This window comes from Thunnus albacares, chromosome 7 (assembly GCF_914725855.1).
Source record: "Thunnus albacares chromosome 7, fThuAlb1.1, whole genome shotgun sequence".
In the NCBI taxonomy this organism is placed as follows: Eukaryota; Metazoa; Chordata; class Actinopteri; order Scombriformes; family Scombridae; genus Thunnus; species Thunnus albacares.
Genome location: NC_058112.1, coordinates 23,802,268 through 23,824,152, shown reverse-complemented (window position 1 = coordinate 23,824,152; position 21,885 = coordinate 23,802,268). Strand labels below are relative to the sequence as shown.

General features: G+C 40.1%; 1 protein-coding gene across 1 annotated transcript in view; it reads left to right on the top strand.

Moving 5' to 3' along the window:
- Positions 1–21,885, top strand: part of nell2a (neural EGFL like 2a) — an 80,180-nt gene that overhangs the window by 2,066 nt on the left and 56,229 nt on the right. The window contains exons 3-9 of the mRNA XM_044357784.1: positions 7,516–7,666; positions 8,961–9,134; positions 10,293–10,389; positions 12,772–12,844; positions 15,039–15,121; positions 15,532–15,660; positions 18,482–18,584. Of these exons, the coding sequence (XP_044213719.1) occupies positions 7,516–7,666; positions 8,961–9,134; positions 10,293–10,389; positions 12,772–12,844; positions 15,039–15,121; positions 15,532–15,660; positions 18,482–18,584 (810 nt within the window). The remainder of the gene's footprint in view (positions 1–7,515; positions 7,667–8,960; positions 9,135–10,292; positions 10,390–12,771; positions 12,845–15,038; positions 15,122–15,531; positions 15,661–18,481; positions 18,585–21,885) is intronic.

Here is a 21,885-nt window from a genome sequence, read left to right as displayed (position 1 = left end):
AGAGACTACAAGGAGGAGTAAGAGAAAAAGAGAAAGAAGAGGGAATGAGAGAAACAAAGACAGTTATAGAAAGAAGCTCCCACTGCTTTTGTCACGAAATGAAAAACTCGACTGTTCAGCGACTGGCACCTCTCCGTCATTACACTCTCTTATTTCTCTGCATTACCTATGCTAAGTACATTCAGTTACTCAGGCGGAGAAGGCGGCATGTTATTTATGGCAGAGCTTGCCTCCATCCTTCATTTGGGATGTCTATGTTAAGTCAATGATGTTGGTGAGGGGAAGGCGGGGAGAGGCGTACCGGCAAAGCAGACCTGCTTGTTTGCGAGCAGAAATAGACAGGGAGAGGCACATACTGTAAAGATGCATAAAGAGTGAGGGAGATAGAGAGAAGGAAGCTGAGATCGAAAAAAGAATGAGAAAGAAAGAGAGAGAGAGAGAGAGAGAGAGAAAATAGGGAGCAGAGTGGTATGCCAGCTGTTTGATAGACTGTGCTGATTCCACATGTATGGATGCTTGGCTGGCTGGGACCAGCAGACAGGCCCACAGTGACATTCCGACGCTCATTAGATAGCAGGCAGAACATATCCATAGCTGTCCCCTCTGCTGCCTGCCTTCCTGCCCGAAGGGAAGGCTGTTATCTCTGGGTGCTGGGTGGAGGGGTAGCTGCAGAAAGAGAGGGAGCAGGGGGAGAGTGTTATTCACAGTATATAGTATACATATATATATATGTATACACATACACTATATATAGTACATGTATATATATACTATATATAGTATATGTGTATGTGTGTAGATAAGCAATTTTGGTATGCACATTGCTGTTCTCTATATCTTTGTATCTACATTTCTGTCTGCCAGAGTATGTTTTTTTTTTTGTCTGAGAAAGAAGAGAGCAGTAAGCAGTGGGGGGATTGCTGTTTAGCGCACCCCTGCTGATGCTTTTGAAGGTAGCTGTCAGCGATACATTGCATGGCATTAGGAGAGTTGGACCTCAGGGACGAGCATAATAGAGAGGGAGAAAAGCCCCCGGGCTATGCTTCTCTGATGTCCTGATGCTAGGTGCTACTCAGCCACGCTGCCAAATCAACACATCATTAGCACTTCCCCCACAATTTTTAATATCTAGACATCTAGATATCTGTCTGTCTCAATATAAACAAGCACAGGGGCCACACCCAGAAGCACTCCCTTCCCCCAACACACACACACACACACACACACACACACACACACACACACACACACACACTCTCTCTCTCTCTCTCTCTCTCTCTCTCTCTCTCTCTCTCTCTCTCTCTGCCTACAAGCTACAAGCGTATGGACCAAACTCATTCGAAGTGCAAACAACACAATTGCTAGAAGCATCCTTTCAGCTGCAGAGCAAGACTCGTCTGTAATTGTGTGTGTGTGTGTGTGTGTGTGTGTGTGTGTGTGTGTGTGTGTGTGTGTGAATACTGTCTGTCTCAGAAGCATGTTCTCTTTCAGACTGTTTGAACACTGCCAGTAAGGTGTTTCTGTGTATGTTGTGATGATTATGTCCCTGACTGCAGTGACACTGAGGTGCAACAGGATGGAAGAGACTCATTTATAATACAGCAGTGTGTGTGTGTGTGTGTGTATGTGTGTGTGTGTGTGTGTGTGTGTGTTGTGTGTGTTTTCTTGTGTATCTGTGTGAAGGAGAGAGGAAGACAGAGTGGTTATGTGTGAATGTTTGTTTTTCTGCATTAATGTGTGTGAAACAGATACAAGTGTTTGAGTAGGAATGGCAATAGTGTGTTTGCAGTGTAGGAGCAACACTTGCCAGCTGTTAGTGACTATGATACACTGGATTATATGCTATACAAGGATGTAATGCAATGGGTGAAAGCGCAGCTTAGTCCTTTAACTGAAAAGCTCAGATTCAAGCTTTTAAATGGGCAAGAAGCTTCTGTACTCCCTGCTGAATAGTATTGAGCAGGTACATGGGGCACCAGTCTGTAGCTAACCCCACACTTAAAGGAAGGACAGGGTAACAACAAAATAAGAGAGGTTAGTGTAACGCTTAAGCTAAACTTATATGTTCTCTTTATGCTTTTAGGTGCATTGGATAAGAGCCACTACCGAAACAAAGCACCCAGTGTACCTGTGTTTCTCATGTTCAGTATAATTTGCTATTTTTCTCATTGCAATTCCTGTTGCATGATGCACTGCAAAAACTCCCCTAATAGAAACATTCAAAATATTATCTAATGTGGAGAAATGTGCTAGTTTCATGCAAACAAATAAATAGATAGATACAGTAATAGATACAGTAAATAAAAATGTGTCTGCCAATCTGGTAAAATGGGCAAACATTTTTTAAAACTGGCACAATAATCTAGTTATAAACCAAAAACAAATTTTAAAAGCCTAGATGTGTACTTAAGTGGTTTGGTATTGTACTGCCATAAAACTGGGCCACTTGCAAGAAATACATTTAAAAAATAATGTTGAATATTTAAGCAGTAAATGCAAAGATATCCTGACTTTTAGCCCCTAATATAGGACAAGCTTCAAAACACTGGATCCTACACTTCACTACACTGTTCAAAACTTGTTGTCACCAAACCACAGCTGAGATAACCCTGGTGACATCACTTTTATTATATTCAACTTTCAAATCTCCAGACCAACAAGCTGTGAAGTACTCACTGTGACAAGGAAATTGACTTTGACAAGTAACAGTTGGAGAGTGCCTCTTAAAGATTTTAACATTTTAGTATGATAAATACAATGAAATTGTACAAATTGAAGTGCTTGGATCAATGTTTTCCTCATTTTAGCTGAATTTTGGAGTTACTGTATTAAAACATGACTGAAAGAAACATGAAAACCTTCAATCAAGGCAGGCTCATTGTTTCAAGGAACTAATGCCTCTTTTCAAAAGATTTTTTTTTTGAAACTAATCAATTTGAATTGGTAACACTTGAAAATAATCTCACAGCACAGCAGATCTCTTTACTCGTTTCAGGAAAATAATCCTTAGAATCCTTAGAAGTTTTTTTTGCCTGGTCTTCATATGGTAAAATACTTAAATAGACATCTCCTTTTAATCTAATCAAGATATTATATCACTATATACCGTAGATTTTGCATTGTGCTCTGTTGTGTCGCCCAAAAAGTTATCCAACCTTTCCAAACAGTTGAGCGACATTATCCCCAACTCCCTGAGGTCAAAGTCTGTTTTGCTTGCTGTCTTCTGAGGCGAGCCTGATCCCACATTCTACACAGGAGCGTCGGTGACCATGGAGGCTGAGATATTTCTATCCCCCCTGGGCAGTTATACAGTTGGGTGGCTGGAAGGCTGTCATTAGCTTTGTGTATGTGTGAATGTCAGACAGGCGGTCACTGAGGAGGCGATCTGAGAATTGGGGAGAAATTGCTGGCCAAAGCAGTCCTGGAGGTGCCCTTGGCTCGGTTTAGTATTTGTTCCAGGAGAGTGGAGACACAGTGGGGGAAGACGGTCCACCGAATGCAGATTGACTGAACACAGTGGAATATTCAGGAGCTGTAATGACCGGCTTTTGGGGGTCGGTGTGTACGTGTGTGTATGAATTTTTTGTTTCTGCATATCTCTGTGGTCTTTGTATTGACTCAATGTTTGGTTGGAGCTGTAGACATGCCAACATGTCTCTCTTATAGTGCATTTGTGTGGTTATGTGTGTCTTTCTACACCTGTTTGTGTAGTTGCATGTCTTCACAGATGCATATGACAGTAATGAAGGGTTTGGAGTTTGCTGCTGCTGGAGAGTTTATCATTACTCTAATCCCTCTGGAGAGATATTCTCCTGCCTAACCTTCCAACTCATATCCTTCCCTGTGCTCAGGCCGGCAGACAAAATGTGTTGCTGGAAATATGCTCTGTCATTTTTCAGATGGAAAACATTGTGCAATAAAAAGTACATTTTTACTTGGTTTATCCCAATATTGTGTTCCTCCCTCTGCTGATTGGATCACTGTGTTTACTCTGACCGCTCTAGGCTGTATGTGTTTAGTTCATCTCGTGGCTTGCTCACTCTTTACTGATTGAGAGATGGTTTATTTGCAAAAAGAGTTGTTGCAAAGAAGTGGGAGGTGTTATTTTGTTCTGGCAATCCACTAGAGACCAAAGAATGAAAGTCCTCCTTATTCACATACAAAAGTGTCTATGATCTCCTTATCTGATATCAGTAATACTGTTTTTGGTCACAGTTCCCTCTGGGAAATAATACAAACTAGAAGTCAGACATGCAGTGAATATGGACCTCATGGTGTCCGCCAGTCCTTGAGAGAAAGCTCTTTCTTTCTGGAGAAAAGGGGTAAGCTCTCTACCTCTTTCCAGTACAAAAGCTCTCATTCTGTAAATACAGGTAGAGGTGAAAGCAGTGTGTGAGAAAAGGATTGTGGCAAAGCTGGGTGTATCTGGACTCTCAAGCTGTGCTGCAGGGCACCTGCTCTAAATGCTAAATGTGTCAGCAAGCGATCGGTGCAGCGCTGCCAATATACTTCCATGAGAATGTAGTGGTGGGAGTGTGGGGGATTACAACTGTGTGGATACCAGGGGTCAGAAATAAAAAATAAGACCACATTAGACAGTTTAAGATTAGACGGGAAGTTGAGGGATGGAAATCGTGGCCTGAGTGCAACCATTAAAGCGCAATGTGCCCAGGAGATACTGTAAGATTAGGCTGTAGCTTCGCTTCCTAGGGATGCTATTGAGCCTGAGGCTTTTGGAGATCTCTAGTCAGCTGATAAAACTCTGTATGTCTCAAAATTACAGTTTTCACACAATGATCTGGTCTTCATAGCCTGTAAACATCTAGGATAGATGACAAAGCTGTGTTATTGCGCTGAAAAATGTGCTGATTGGAATTTTATGCGCAAGATCATCATTTTTAAGCTATTTTGCATCAGTATCTTACATCAGAGTGGTCGTTAGGAGCAGGTGGCTGCCCCATCCAGGCGCCTGCCAATAGATAATCGACCAAAGGCCCCCTCAGCAGGGCCACATTGATTTGGCAGAAGGGAAAGCTGGCCCTCTCATCACAGCACAGACTCATCTACTGCTCTTTCATGTATGTTTTTAGGAATGCTGATGTTACTGGTACAGCTGTCTTAATCATCATTTCAGTGTCTGTTAGGAGTGTTGCGATCATCACGCTTTTGATAGAGCAATCTCTACAGAGTTCAGTCTCATCACTCCATCCAAATGAGACGATGCCTCCACCCTCCAATCCCCCAAAGTCCCCTTTGAATCAGCCCTTTCCCCTCAAAGTATAAAGACTGGTGATGAGAGTCATCCACTCATAGATCAAAGGCTCATGGCTGCCAAGCTGTGGAGCCGCCCAGTGGTGGAGGTTCCTCGGTCCTCACCATCCCCCTGCCTCATCAACCTTCTCTCAGTATGGACCCGCCCTGACACCTGCTCCCACTGCGCTCATTTCACTCATGATTGAGATGTCAGTGTACCCTCTGTTAAACACGTGGCTCGGCAATAGGCTGAACAGCATATATTGTCATAGGCATAGTAAATCCTGTTCAGCTTGAGCTTATCTTTGCTTTCAAAATGGAAAATAAGTAATTGTGTTTCAGTCTCGCATGGAGCGTTTTTCAAACAAATCTAAATAACTCAAAATCAAACTTTTAGTTTTGCTTATGGTTCAGTAATTTGGATCAAATAATCTCAAAACATCTAGAAAATTGATGGAAATTAATTTTCATCAATTTCCTAGATGATTGTAGAGTGGTCACTTGGATTTGGTTATTAAGCAGGATCTGTTGATGGCAGCAGATTATTGCTAGGCAGAACTCCTGTTGCAGTCATTGCACCATCTGTCCCACCTCAGCCAATGACACTGGAATGATACTGCACTGGCAATGCAAAATGCATGAAACTATGCCCTGTGAGTCTCCTCTGGTGAGCGACAAATCTAGTGAGCATTTTTGTTTAGACAGAAATGACTCAGAATATGTCCCTGATGGTCTTAAAAGCCTAATGCTAGTGTGGTAAGTGCACACTGAGAGTAGAAGAAGAGAAGTCTGAAAACATGCTCCCCATTTCAGCTTGCTGTCATTGTATCCTATATATCTGATGATTACTCTGTGTACACCAGCCTTCATCATGGCGTTGCTTGCTTTTTCATTGTATTGTGTTAATTGGCTACTCCCACCAGCTGGAAGTAATGTTAATACACTGAGGAAAAGCCGGCATGCTAGCTTCCTGGAGCGCTTAAGTGTGCCAGGGCATCTTGCATGCATCCCATAGCTGGAAGTGAACTCTTTGATGTGATTGCTTCTGAGAAACGTCATCATTTATTGATGCTTCCATTAAAGTAGCATAGACGTCTGTGTAGAGTTGGAGAGGAGTAAGGGGGGCATACTGGTGCGAACAGGAGCTTACGAGCTAACTACACAGAAAATGCCCTCCCATCCACACCAGAACCATTACCCTTTCACTTCTTCTCCCCATATCCTCAGAGGCATATCTTTGGTCCGACACCTAGCCAAGGAGAAAGTGTATAATCCATTGATCTGATTTTTGTGATAGTTGAGACAAACTGATGTATGTTTGGTTCAATATTTGGTAGCATTAAACTGCTATCTAACCTAATGATATTAGGACGTGGATGACTTCGGGTTGTTTGAGGTGAATGTCCTGACCTCATATCGAAAACACATTAGCTTCACTGTGACTGGCTAGTTTCCTAATGCCTTCATTTGAGAAACATCTTCATTATTTTAATGAAGTCTTGAGGCTACTTCAGCCTTTATCAGAGCAGTTTAAGAGTAAATTTAGTAGCTGCATTGGAGTGTTTAACTTGCAGCTTCCTAAACATTTTTAAGGAAAACATGAAACATTATGAAATATTTTCTTGCGTTTTGTATGCCAGTAAGTGTTTTTAGTGGGTTTAGTGTTGATTTTTCATTTATGAATTCAAATTCTTCCAGAGTTTAGCGAAATACATCAAATATTTACACTATATGGCCTGTGAAATCCCAACAGAATGTTCTCTCTTTCTCTACAGCAGATGTTCCTGTCTAATAACTCTGTGAAATGTCAGTACCGCATTTTACTTCAACATATTTACTATCAAAAGCGTGATATCACTGCATTAAATTGTCATATGTCATCACCAATAACACAGTTCCTATGATCTCAGGATTTTTATTCCACAAATTTTTATGATTTTTGAAGACCACAGGTCATCAATTTTCTAATAATGTGATAAAATGTCTAGATTCTGACCCATTTTAAAGTGTGTAATGTGTAAAGTGAATGTGTTGCTTTCATAAATGGTCCCTGTACAATTCACTGCTACAGCTTCAGCTTTTCAGTGGTGTCTTTCTGTCATCAATACACCCTGCAAAAGATGTTTAAATATTAATAAAGCATATAAAAAACATTGTATTGCTAGTTTTTATTTTTATAATCTTAATGTTTTGATTGATGAAGACAGTTTTCACAAGTCCTCTTGGTGTAAGTAATATCTGATCTTTCTGTCTGCATTCTAGGTTCCTCCAGGGAAGTGAAAGCTCCCGTTGAGGTCTCAGAGCAAATGGTCCAGAAGCTGAGAGGCAAGAATGAATTTACTGTGCTGGTGACCCTCAAACAAGATCACCTCAACTCTGGGGTCATCCTATCCATCCATCATTCTGAGCACAGGTATGATCAGTTCACATTTCATATCATCAGGAAAGGGTCCACAAATATTAGCTCATGTATATATTTGCATGTGAGACAGAACTAAAGCCCCAAATGTCACATGTAGTACAGTAAAGCTGCCTATGAAGCTCCACTGATAAACCATAATTAAATCTAAATTTAGACCACTCTCTGTGTTTTGTCATATCAGCAGGGTCTGTATTACATTGATTGAAACTTGAATATCTGTATTTGATGAGCATTTAGATGTTTTACACGCCAGCTGAGTAAACAAAGCAAATCACCCTGTATGCCAATGTATAATACACAGTCCATCAACGACCAAAACACTGAGTCTGTAATCGTGGATCGAAAACTGATGAGACACTATCTGCAGTTAGCATGCTAATGTTTTCCATTAGTTTGTGGTAGCTGAGCGGTTGGATGATTAGAACAGCAATCTGAATTCCACATAATACATTGATTGAACAGTTTGTATATTAAAGTCAGTCCTGAGAACAGAGAGCTCAAAGGGATGTTAATGACTTTCCTTGCTGCTGATTAGCTTTCCCGGCCATTCATATGCAACAAAGCAGCGCTGCATGGTTTCATTTGGAAACATGGCAAGGACTAATTTAGCATCAGAAGTGTTAGCCTGTGCATTTACAGAGCCAGTATGAATGTGCATGCATGGCTGGGGAAGAGTAAATCTATTAGATGTGGTTTGCAGATAAATCCACTCCATTGCTACACTTGCATGAGTGTTTATTTCTCTTTTGAATAATGTCTTGAGCAAATTACTCTAGTTTAAATGAGTCTGTCTTTAAAGGCAGAAGTGATGAGTGTGTATCAGCAGCTCTTTCCATTAATGTCACTATGCTTGGTGAATCTCAGTGGTGTGGAGAAGAGGATTCTCCTAGAATACTAATACTGCAATGTAAAGAGTTGAACCTCTACATGATGGCCATTGTTGTGTGTTGCTGATGCTGCACTTAACATCCACACAGTGGCATTATGCTTGACTACTGATGTGATTAAATTCTAAATGGTGTTGCAAATCTGGGGAGATGTGAGTGCACTGCTTGGAAATGAGTGATGTGTTCATCTCTCAGCACTGTGCTGAGAGGAACCCTGAGTTTGGACACTTTGGTGATGCATGCAGGTTTTGTGCAAACAGAATTTGTGATTCAGTTCCGGTAATGAGACTTTAATGCAACATGACATACTGTACAAAGCACTCAACGTAAGTTCTCAGAGGAGCTGTCATTGTGTGGCTGTTACTAGAAGCATGTTGTTGGTACTTATTTTCCTGCAGGTTCCTGGAGCTGGAGAGCAGTGGCCAGCGCAGTGAGGTGCGTCTTCACTACCGTACCAAAGGCCAACAGGCCCATACTGAGGTGTTCCCTTACAGCTTGGCTGATGACCAGTGGCACAAGGTCTCTGTTGCCGTCAGTGCCTCTCATGTCATACTGCACATCGACTGCAACAGGTAAGGTGCTGAGAATTAATATATAGTAGATGTAACAAAAAATATCGAGTTAACACCCTATGTTTTTTATCATAGGAGGATACTGGTATGTGACAGGGAAGGGTCTCCAGTTTCATAACTCATTAACACAAAAAAATACAATTTGCACCTGTGTTTCCAAAAATAACTTAGGTATCCACTATTCCAATACACTGGATCGGTATCAGCCCAGATATTGTTCTTATTATTCAGCAGATTGGGTATCAGCCGTGACATGACCAGTCCACATTAAATATAGTGTCTTTGTTAATGTTATCATAAATTCAGTGTTTCTGCTATTAGTTACACTCATTTAGTCATGGCAGGCCACCAACTCTGTTTTTTTTGTGCCATAGCAATCCCTGGCCTCATGTCACCTTACATAAAAATGATTCCAATGTTTCCTAGCAGTGAGATGAACAGATTTTTAATTTGGCAAAAAGTGAGCTATGGTATCATATCAGTACTCTTTGTCGACAGGACTCGTTATCAGGAGAGAAAGGTTGGATCAGTGCATGTCGACTTTAAATGGTCATCTGTAGCTGTTGCATCACCTTCTTTTCAAAGGTTCATTTGATTTCATGTGTCCTTGATGAAAAAATTTACAAAGATGTTGATGGAAAAGTTTCATCAGGAAATGGATAATAGAGGGTAGATGAGCACTTTAATGTAACACAATGTGCACAGCACACACACGCAAAGGACAAAACTAGAAAAGTAGTTTTTGTTGCTAAAGGTACACACTTTCAATTTTAACTGCCATAAAGTAATAAAACATAAAGTATAAAAATGGTGGTCACAACACTGCAGGTTCAGTACCCATTAACTGGGCTTTCAGGTTGGCCAGGTGCCTGGTTGAAAACAAGTGGGTGGGAAGCTGTTGAAGGATCGCGTCCTTGTCTGTTACTGTTAGATGAGGGTGCCTCTGAGGAGGGGGGGTAGTATCTTTGTGTGTGTCACATACGGTGACACCTTTTGTATCAGAGAAAGCTGTCTACACCCTCTTCAGGGAAAGACTTAACAAAAAGATCTAACAGGGTAAGGCCTGGGGGATACGTTATACTGAATTAGGAGAAAATTGAACATTTTACACTATTCTGTGATTTTAGCTGTTGACCATTTCATGTATGTGTTTCATAGGATCTATGAGCGGGTCGTGGAAGCCCCCTATATGGACATACCTGAGGATGCTTCCTTCTGGCTTGGACAGAGAAACGCTGCTCATGGCTTCTTCAAGGTTAGCACTGGTGTACAAACTTTCCTCTGAGAGTATGAATTTTGATGTGTGTCCTGATCTGTGATATTACTAAGTGATAAATGATTCAAAATGGCAAGAACAAGTAATGCATCTCAGCTGTTGCACCATCTTTTTGCCAAATACTCAGTCTTGTTTTATACTGTATCTTCTCCCTCTTTGTTTGGCTTGTTTGGTTTTATTTATTATAGCTGTTGGATTTAATTGTGTGCATTTCTCAAGGCTTACCATTTTAATTTGAGGGTTGCTCTGCCTACCCTAGAAATTGACATTTTTTTTTGTCATTGTTTGTTCCCTTTCCCTTAGTCTGCAGCTAAGCCCAGTGCAATTATCTCAGCAACCGCCACAACGCTGATTTGGGAGAAATCATTAAATAGCCTGTGGACTATGCTTATTAAGCTTAGTCTATAGTATTGTTTATCAGACATGCAGACATATATCACCTCACCCAGACTGGACTGCACACAACATTTCCCACATGGGGAAAGATGTCGGGGCATAATGTCAGCTCACCAGCAACTATAACTATTTTAATCAGTCTGCTGCTGACTGCCTCTGTGTTTGATGGTGTGGTGATGGTTGTGTATGTGTGTACCTGTGACTGTGTGTGTGTTAATGCTTTACAATTTGTGTCCAGGCTGTTGAATTTCCTCTGTGTTAATTGGTAGATGAAAGAAAGCTTGGAGGTCACCCACTAATCTTGTCACGTAGTAGCATCTCTCCTTTCCGCTCTCTGAAGCCTTGATTAGTTGCTAGGAAAGCACGTCTCCTTTTAAAACACACTGCTTCATTAGTACACATGCACTCACACACACAGAAATAGTCGATGTCTGTATGTGGGTGTCAGCTGAAGACAAGAAAATCACATCTCTGGCAGTAATAGTAAAGACATACATCAGAATGAGTGTATGCGCAGCTCTGCTTCACAACTCAATAAATGTCTTCTTTACAGTCTACACACATAAGATAGCAAAATCAGTTGTATCTAACCTATCTAGTGACACAATTTTGAAATTTTATCAGTTGATTCATATGCTAATGTAGCAAATTGTTCTACATCCTAACTTAAAAGGGTGGAAACAATTTACGTTTAATTCAAGCAATCCCAAATGCAACAAGAAACTGTAACTGTCAAAGCTGTGGAAACATGCAAACCAAATTTTGTTCTCCAGTTATCTTTTCAGCCTGGCAGGATATATCTTGTCATGATTATTTGCATAGAAAAATAGAAAATGAATGGAACTGCATCAGAAGTGACCACTTGCTGTTTTCCACAATATCCCACAAACAGAGTGTCACTGACATAATCAGTTTGGTGAATTTGAATATCTCACTTTTCTTCTAGAAGCCAGAAAGTTCAAAGCGTAGTCTGGCAACTTGTTTTAATAGTGCTGCTTTTCAAAAGTAGATTGTTTTAACTATGTTAAAAAAGCACAGCCAGTGCAGTAATAATCACAGTGCAGATGAAGTTTAGTGTAGATAACATTATGGGAAATATGCACGATGGCTGCAAATAAATGTATAGGGTTTATAGTTTCATTACAAGTTGATAGACACAACTCCTATCTGCCTCCATTTCAGCACGTCGCTGTGAAAAATCAGCAAATCATTTCCGCAGGATTTTAAATTTATGGCTGGTAAATTGAAGTGGCAAGACAATTTAAAAAACAATTTCTCCTAAGTTGCGCCGCTCCACTTGTGTAAGGGAAATAAATGCACTCAAGGAGTGAAATGGGCCAGGTTACCATGGCAACAGAGTATGTGCGTACGTGTGTGTGTGTGTGTGTGTATGTGTGTGTATATATATGAGTTAGGGGTTCGGACATAGGACAGAATGCTATCAATTGGGATTTATGAATAAAATTGAATCTGTAGCTCCTGTTTATGCTTATCAAAGGAGATTTGAGGAAAAAATAAAAATTCTATCTGCCTACAAAACTCCCACATCGTTGGTTCACTTAACTTCCTGTTGGTGTCCGCTTCTGCAATGATTCATCCGAGCGACAACCTAGGAGACATATTATCCCACAACTAACTTCTCACTCCCCAGATTGAAAAATAAATTTCCACTCACTCTCAGATTTACTGCTGTTTCACTGTGTTCAGTTTTATGATTGCAGCAGTTAGCAAGGCTCTCATAAACATAGTTTTGTGTTTGCATGTCCTGTGTATGCTTTGGGCTCCATGTTCTCTCATGTGGAAAATGTACCATGAGCACAATTAGACCACATTACCACTTGAGATTCTAAACCACTTACTACACATTAACATGCTTCATCTAATTTTTATTACCTGTCTGCTATCTCTAAGGTTTTATTCTCCTTCATCAAAAAGTTTGGTGTGTTTGTGTGTCTGTGTGTTTAGGGGGTGATGCAGGACGTGGAGATTCTGGTGATGCCACAGGGATACATCTCACAGTGTCCAGATCTGAATAGAAGTGAGTGCAGTCTTTTACTTAACGCATTAATAAGCATTTCATTGAGTGTTTCATTCGATTTAAATGACCTCTGCCCCCTATTTTGCTAGGTACTTGATTTACAATTTGAATGAATGATTTGCTTTTTTTTTTTAAAGGTCCCATATTTTACACTTTCCGGTGCTTTATTTGATTATTTGATTTGATATCCAGAAGCAGATATTTTTGTGGTTTTAAGTACCAAAAACCATCTCAATATAGTTTTACATCTCCTCTCTTAAGCTTCTCTCTGGAGCTCTACCAAGAACAGGCTGTTTTGTGTCTGCTCAATGCCCCTCTCTTCTGATTAGCTGACTGTTTTCTGAGTGATGCACGCCCAGGCCAACCACAGGTAATGGATTGTAGGCTACTGTAGGTAAAAGGAGGGCTCTGGATAAAACTCACCGGTAAATTGTGATAGACACCACTGAGGATAATGTTCTCCAACCTTTGAAAGGCTGTGCAATGACAAATTTGCTTCCTGACATCCAACAACTGTGCAGCGTTTCCTCCGCTGTCTGTTGTTCCTCTGCTCTGCTCTGTGTGTGTGTGGAGGGACTAAGGCCATTCCCGGTGAAACACAGAGAGCGGAAGAGAGGAGAGAAACTAGCATGACCATAAATGACAAAAAAATGCAGTACAGACTTTTACACTGAGCTGAAATGAAACAAGTGCGCCTAAATTAGGTAAATAACATAAATAAGCATATTTAGCTTCTTTCAGGAGTTGTTCCTGCTGGAGAGGCAGGCCGCCTCTCTAAGGCAAACGCTGAGCGTATAGTTGTGACATCACAACCTTATGGAGGATCAAACAGCTTGTTTAAAGGCTGTGCGCATTTCTCCATGGACTGAGCATTTTGATACTTTCACAATAGTTTATAGACCTGCTTTATAATCAAAAAAGAAATGGAAATCTCCCTTTCTACAAAATGGGACCTTTAAATTCTTGAAAGACTCAATACTCACTGGAGTTAATCAACTGTAAAATGACTTAGCAGTTGTTACACTATATTTCCCTCAATTAAACTTTAAGCAGTAATTATTTGATTTACTGTAGATAGTTAAATGTAGATTAGTTTATAGAAACCAAGCAAACCAAACTAACATCTGTGTTCAAATCTTATTGTTAAAAGTTATTATAAATCAGTGGTTCCCAACCTTTTTTGCTAATGAAGCAACATTTACTTGTGATCCCTCATCACAGGTTGTATAACTATGAGTGATTTTCTCCAGAATGTTTCTTTTTTAGAGGCCCAGAGCTGTTAAAGGTGCAGTGTGTAGAATTTAGTGGCATCTAGCGGAAATGGAATATAATATTGATAAGTACGTTTTCATTAGTGTATAATCACCTGAATATAAGAATTGTTGTGTTCTCGTTACCTTACGATGAGCCCTTCATATCTACATAGGGAGTGGATCCTCTACCACGGACCATGTTGCACTGTTGCAGAACAGACAAACCAAACACTGGCTCTAGAGAGGGCCTTTCATGTTTTCTCCCCCAGTTCTTTCCCTGGTAATAATCCGACGATTGCCAGAAACCACTTGCCAGTGTAGAGATGTTTTTTCCTTTTCTACCATGGTGGCTGTTACAGCTCATGCTAACTATCCACTTGTGCAGTTTTTCACAGACAAAATGTTTTTCTTGCTGATAGGGAAAACACATTTACATCTCATGGTTTAAAATGATTTTCACATGGATTTCACGTCCCCACGCATCCAAATTTACAAGACTGTTCACTGCAGTAAATAAGGTACAGAGAGGACACCTTCGAATATGCCTACAATAGTAGAAAGTGAAGCAAAAAGTTAGTAGAAAAAGCAAGTTAGCAGTTGATCATGTGCCCATCAGAGTACCTTAAAGAAAAAAACACAAACAAAGTACTAAATGGTTAATTCTGGAAGTTTTTTTTTCTGTTCATGGTATTTTTATAATAAGACGTTTCCCAGGATTTTTGTTGTAATGAGTTTTTTTCATCTATTTTAAATATTCACAGATGGCACATTTTTAAGGGTAAATAAGATTTTCTCACATTGTGACTGGGAAGTATTAGGTCTCACTATCTGTTGCAACTATATGTTTTTGTGTCTTCTATTTGTAATATAATAAATGACCATCATCGCAGTTAATTGCCCCCTGTGCACTAAATTACAATATATTGTTTCTCATATCCTAGCATGCCCAACCTGCAATGATTTCCACGGACTTGTGCAGAAAATCATGGAACTGCAGGATATCCTTGCTAAAACATCCAGCAAGGTAATGTAAAGTGATGTAATGCATCCTAATTTGATATTTAGTTCACAAATTGAGCATTTTCTTGAAATAAAAAAACACAAATTACCATTTTCAGTTAACTGTGACAATTGCATATTGTGCTATAGCATAAAATTTCCACTTGTAAATGTGCTTTTGTCATTAATATTCATAGCAACAGGCGGTCAGGGACATATTAACATTAGACGTTGGCTATTGTTGAAGTCTTTTCTGTTCTGATGCAGAAGCTGTGTGTAAAAGGTGTTAATGGTGTCTAATGACTTACTTTTGTGATGCCACTGGTTTTCCTTTGAATCTATGCTTTCTACATGTGAATATAGACACACAATGAGGCTGACTCTCATCTTCTCTCCTTCTTGCCTTTGTCTTTTGGGGGGTGGTGGTGGGAGCAGCTGTCCAGGGCAGAGGAGAAGATGAATGGGCTGGATGGCTGCTATTGTGAGAGAACCTGCAGCGTCAAGGGGGTTGTCTACAGGGAGGACGAGGGCTGGACAGATGGCTGCAGGAACTGCACATGCACGGTGGGGTTTCACACACGGGTGCTCGACTGTGTGTATGTGTGTGTGCGCTGGGTACATGGGTGTGTATGTTAGAGTAATAAAGAGCAGGGGAGGGCATTCAATTTTAATTAAGTGTGTGTTTGTGTGTGTGTGTGTGTGAACACACTGAGTCTGGAATTATGTGTTCCTCATACTGCATGTGTTTGGGTGGCAATATGTTTACAGGCATGCATATGTGTCATAAAATAAACAGATATGTGTGTGTATCTGGGTAAATATGAGTTTGTACTTGTGTGTACATCCTTCTTTGTTCCTGTATGTCTGTTAGAGGAAGAGAGGAAGGGAGAACATGCATTTTTCATCATGTCTGTAACCCTTTTGTGTGTGTGTTTGTGTGTGTCTTTGTGTATGTCAGTGTCTGCCTTTACACACACACGTTCACTGCTTCCATTGTGGGTCTTGGCTTTTGTTTTGCACCTCTGTTCATCAAGTGTGTGAAGGTGGGGGTGTGTGTTTGGGTGGGGTGGAGGTTCAGAGTGCAGGGGCCCAACATCTTGTATTCTCATTATTTCCTTGCATTAGAGGAGGGTTGCCCCAGTTACCTAAGAAAAGATATTGTATTGAAAACCTCCACAGTACTCAGGATTAGACACATCAACAACAGCGCTTAGTAATGCTCAGGACTCTCAAGGGTCTACTTTGCGCTGCATAAAGTGAGAATTATTGCCAAAAAGAGAATTAAAAGTGATTGGAGATCTGGGGCTTGTATCACATCAGCCAACACATTTCACCCCCTGTCAGTCTATTCAGCTTTGGAACATCAAACTCATTCGCTGCTACTGAACTCCTCCAACCAACCAATGAGATATCTTCGCGCACCACTACCCAACATGCAAAAAATAGGAAATCACATATCTCTCAGTGCACCTCTCCTAATTGCTCTTGACAGATGATAATTATCATCAGGGATTTGTTCTGCCCACTCATCCAATGAAATCGCTTCATTCGTTGGGAACGGTGTGTTGCCATTCCTGGGCTGCAATTAAGAAATTAGATGGGATATGTTCCTTACCTTATGTGTGGCAATTAGCTTTGACCTTTAAAATTCAAAGGTCATGCATTAAGATGTTATCAATTATGTGGATCAGGTTCATAGATGTTGCTGTCACAGAGCTTTCATCCGTGGAAGCAATGTTAATTACAGGCACAGCTGGAGAAAAGGAGATAGCATTTAAATATTTTAGATATACAGGTTACTGTAGCAATCTGCTGCAGACTATGAGTAGATTTGCAACAGTAAATCCTGTTATTTTAAAGAGTAATTGTACAGTTGATTTCTGCCTGATGTCTAACAAGCAAATTCATGCTGTTGACCATTTCCAAATGGTCTGGACAGTGCTGACTTTTGAGAAAACAGAGACTTGGAGAGTCCAAAATTAAGGAAGCTATTGTATTAGCTGAATTTCATCATCCAGTATTATATAACCCAGCTCTGCTGTTGTATAAACTGTTACACAAAACAGATGAGACAGGATTAGAAAGCACAAATATATCTCTTGAATAAACTGTATTAGTTTATTGTCCGCAAAGCAACAGACAGAAGAAGTGGTCATTTCATCACCATGCTTCCAGCGCAACCTTTTGCATGAGGACACGCAAATGTATATTTCTGTACCAGGTTCTACTCTGACTGAGCACTAAGAGTGTCCTCATGGCTATGTGGTGATGACACAGGGAGTTGTTTGCTGGTACTTAGGGAGTGGGGGATGACGGCATAGGTAACCTTAGGTGACTAAGCAAATCTGATTCTGCTAAGTATAGAATTTCAAAATGAGAGCAGGTCACAATCTTGTAAAGTCATTGGTCATGCCTTCACCAATTTGCTTTTATACATTTTTCTCCTGTAACGACTTAACCTGGTGTTGTTCATGTACAGGCAAGTATCTCAATTGAATGCCTCTGCTGATTTCTGCTCATTTATTCATTTACTGGGGACACATTGAGCCATGTTTTTTAAGTGAATACTTCAATAGGCTCATATATATATATATATATATATATATATATATATATATGTGTGTGTGTGTGTGTGTGTGTGTGTGTGTATATATATATATATATATATATATATATATATGTACTCAACTGTTAACAACATTTTTTGACCAAAAAAAAAAAAACTCAACACATTGTCCGGTTACTAGCTTTTGCTGGGGCTTTCAATCACATCTTGTCATCTTCTGCAGTGGATAGAGTTTTGACTAAAATGAGATTGTTGATGAAATTACAATTTTTTTTTAAAGTAAGTTTTGTGAGGAGTAATACATAGAAGTTAACTACTCAAAAAACATTTTTTGTGTATATTTGTTTGGCGACTAGGCCAATAAATCAGCTGGAATTAGCTTATCACAAGTATATCAGTATCAGGGTATATGTTGGCCAGCAACCCAGTGTCACGGCAGTTTGGCACTCACGAAATATAATCTATCGATTCACAAGATTTTATCTATATTTTAATTTTACCAGTCCGGTGGGTGGAAAAAAATAATAACTAATATACTAGTTATTACTATATCATAACATCTTGATCTCGATATATCAGTATTGTTATGAGAATGACTGGCAATTGGCTCTTTATTTGCATCAAGGCTAATGTCACTCTCTAACGTAAAGTGAGGGCGTGTGTGTGAAAGGATGAATGTGAAAGGAAGAATATGAGCCTAATAATATGAGCGCACTACTCAACCTAATGGTAACAGCATCTGCCTAAAAAGGTACAGTACCTGTTGGACTATAGAAAGTTCTCTTGAAACAATGTGTTGTATTTCCCTCTGCTCACCAGAACGGCACAGTGCAATGTGAGGCCATCTCCTGCCCTCCCCCTCAGTGCCCGGCGGGTACAGCGCCTGCCTACGTAAAGGGTGCCTGCTGCAAGGAGTGCCAGCGTGAGTGGAGTACCCTTAACCCTGTTACTCTCCTACACTCATACAATCATGGACACAATTGCACACAAACACGTGCACACAACAGTATAACAACCTCTACTACCACCAGATTTAGAGCACACATCACGCCTCCACAAGGACTGCCTGACAATTGACCAGGGCTCTGCTGTGTTGCTAAGCTACCTCCTAACATGCCTCTTGAGAAGGGTCCATCCTTTTGCATATACATGGACCAATCAATTATTCACTAGCTGGCTTCAAAACACAGATGGCCACCAGTCACACAGACATGAGCCAGTAAATCTGGGATCGCTACATGTGATGTAAAGTAGTTCCTATTTATGGTGAATATGTTGGGGCTGTGAGAAACAAGAAAGAAGTGTTAAATGCCTGGAATGATGCGCACTCGTACTGGTGATAGTGTCTTCTTAAATGGATTTTTTTAAGCTTTTGAGCACTGATATGTTTTTGCTGGATAAATAATTCTGTTTCGTCACATATCTACATGGAGGGTCTGTTTTTTTTCACAAGGCTCTGACTCCAGCGATGAACTCTTATTAGCTTCCTCACCGCAACACTCTGCATCTCATAGTCTTTCAATTCCCCTCTCAATAAAAATGGATTTCAGAGGATATTAGCTTTTCTCACCCCATCATTCTCTGCTATTAACCCAAATGAAACTTAAAGAGATGTGATGTATTTGTTTTTAGAAAATAGTAAGAGCTGCCTGTCAACGTATAGAACAAAAACTAGCATGTGCATTAAGTAGAGGATTTCATTAGCGTAGTTCAGTCTTAATAAGATGTTTTTAAGCACTGGTGTTCTCAACTGAGACTTATAGATGGTTACACACCATATGAATTATAAATAATAGCAGATTTTATGTATGTATAGTATTTCTTTGCAGATCTCACTCAACATCTTGTGCAAACTGACTTCACTCGAGAACTTTCTCACCCCACACTCCCACACACTGCTGCCACTAGTCTCATGCCTCCCTTGCAAAGCAAATAATAGACGAGGTTTAACTCTTTATCAGCAAGAAACTATTAGTGTTGGATTCTAATCAGCTTGCGTCAGCATCATTTCCACTGACCCAAGGGTCATGACAGCAAAACAGGGGTTTAAAGTATGACTCCAAATCTGCTGCTGTGTTACACAAATATAAACACATAGCAGGTAATCCCCTTAAACTCACCCCCCTCCCTCCCCCCCCGTGCTCACTTATCTCTACGAGGTAGACAAACACACAGCTAATTACGCATGCTATGGCTTTGGAGAGAAGAGTGCCGCAAGTTTCCCCACTACAAAGACATGACTCGCTCTCCAAATTAAAGCCTTATCTGGCAGCACAAGGCCTTGCGGGGAGGAGTTCTGAGTCTGTTTTTTTTTTTTGATGGTCTGTCAAGTAGAACGTCAAATGCTTGTTTCAGAAGTCCTTCGCTTTCATGATACACTGCTTTGTGATAGAGCCTGACCTGCGGTGTCAATCATTTCTCTTCCTCATATCAGTTTGAATCTGTCTGACCCCAACTGCTCATTAAACACAGGTTTTCTGCCCATGTGATTTTTTTTGCAACCCCTCTACAATTATATGAAACAGGGTTTTCCGTAATGTTGCTGAGAATGAGCAAGAGAATGCTTTCTCTTGCTGCGTGCTAATTATTTTATCACTTCCTCAGTAGTGTTGCTTAATTGGGTTTAATATGCTTAATTTGGTTTGACTCAGTTTACCTGAGAACTATACATCTGTAAATAACAAGGAAAGATTGGATCTTAGACTCCTGATGTTCCACCTTTGTTTATACTCACAACCAAGCATAGGAGCATACATTTTTTTTAGCTAACATGAGGCATTTGTAATTCTTTTTTTTCACATTTTATGGACCAAACAAGTGATTGATTAGTTGAAAAAAATAATTGATAGATGACTAAAGTGAAACATCTTCTTTGCCATCCATCATGATAAAAGTTATCATACAAATTGTAATTGTTTGAATAAAAACTAGTAAATCATGCTAAATAAAACTAAGAAATGAACCAGCAACAGATGAAACCATATAAAAATCTTTAAAGGTTCAATGTGTAAGAATTGGCCAGAATTTTAGTTTAAAACATTTCAAAATTAACTACAATTATAAACAGAATGTGAAGAACAGTTTTGACGTTATGTCAAAGACCTATATGTATTGTGTTGCAGAGATATCTACTGAAGTTAGCATGCTAACAAGCTAGCCCAAGCGTGCAGCTCTGTGTCTGAAAAGTGAAGCCAATGCGGAAGTGCCTTAAACCTGCAATTTCTCTAATGGCCAGCAGGGGGCGACTCCACTGGCTCCAAAAAGAAGTTTGTTTCTAGTGAAGATTATGGGAAAATGACCCTACTTCTTGCTTGATTTATTACCTCAGTAAACACTTTCCTGATGAGTTTATGGTCTCAATCGCTAGTTTCAAGTCTTCCTCAATACATCATGATGTTCATTTTGTAAATTATGGCCTCATTTAGAGTAAAATAGATGATAAAGCAGGGTATGCTTGGGTGACATCACTGTGGCTACATCCATTATTTTTATACAATCTGTGAGCTAGCCCCGGCCCCGTCCAGCCTGTACTGTCTGGTAATACCACTTTGTACCTGAGGGGTGATAGTGAGTAGCGTCCAGTCTGCCCTCAGTCCAACAAGAGAGGAAGAAGAATTAGTGCTGCCCAGTGCCTACGAACTGTACTTGGTTGCACCAGCTATGTGAAAGCTGGCCATTTGGCATCATAGCACATTGTAATAAACTGGATCAATGTTGAAATATCATATCAATAAATTAGGTCTCTACTGGTTTACTGTGTTGCAAAAAGGCATGCAATTGCTGAAAAAATGATGCTGTGTGGCAGAAAAACTGCTGTTTTACCATTAGTGAGTTCTGTGGCATGTTATGATTTACACCTACCCTGGGGGCATGTGTGTAACTATTTAGTTGTTTCTTAGAGTTATGTTGTAAATTACCTCAGTGGTGCAACCGCTTTCTGATCTGTGCAGCTCGTTTGTAATTTACCGCCGGCTCTAATGTCTCCTTAGCATTTTGATATGTTGACAACACCATAGCACAGATTCACTGAAAACAGTAAGCTTTATGCTATATTCAGTGAGTGATAATGGTAGTGGGGTGTTGCGTTTGGGGGGAACGGTGGGGAATATGCTGCCCCCTGTTTGTTTGGATCAGGTGCCCAATCCTTACACACAGAACCTAATATCTTACGATAACACATTTTATTTTCTGTCACATTTTTGGAGGGGTTGTCACAATAAAAA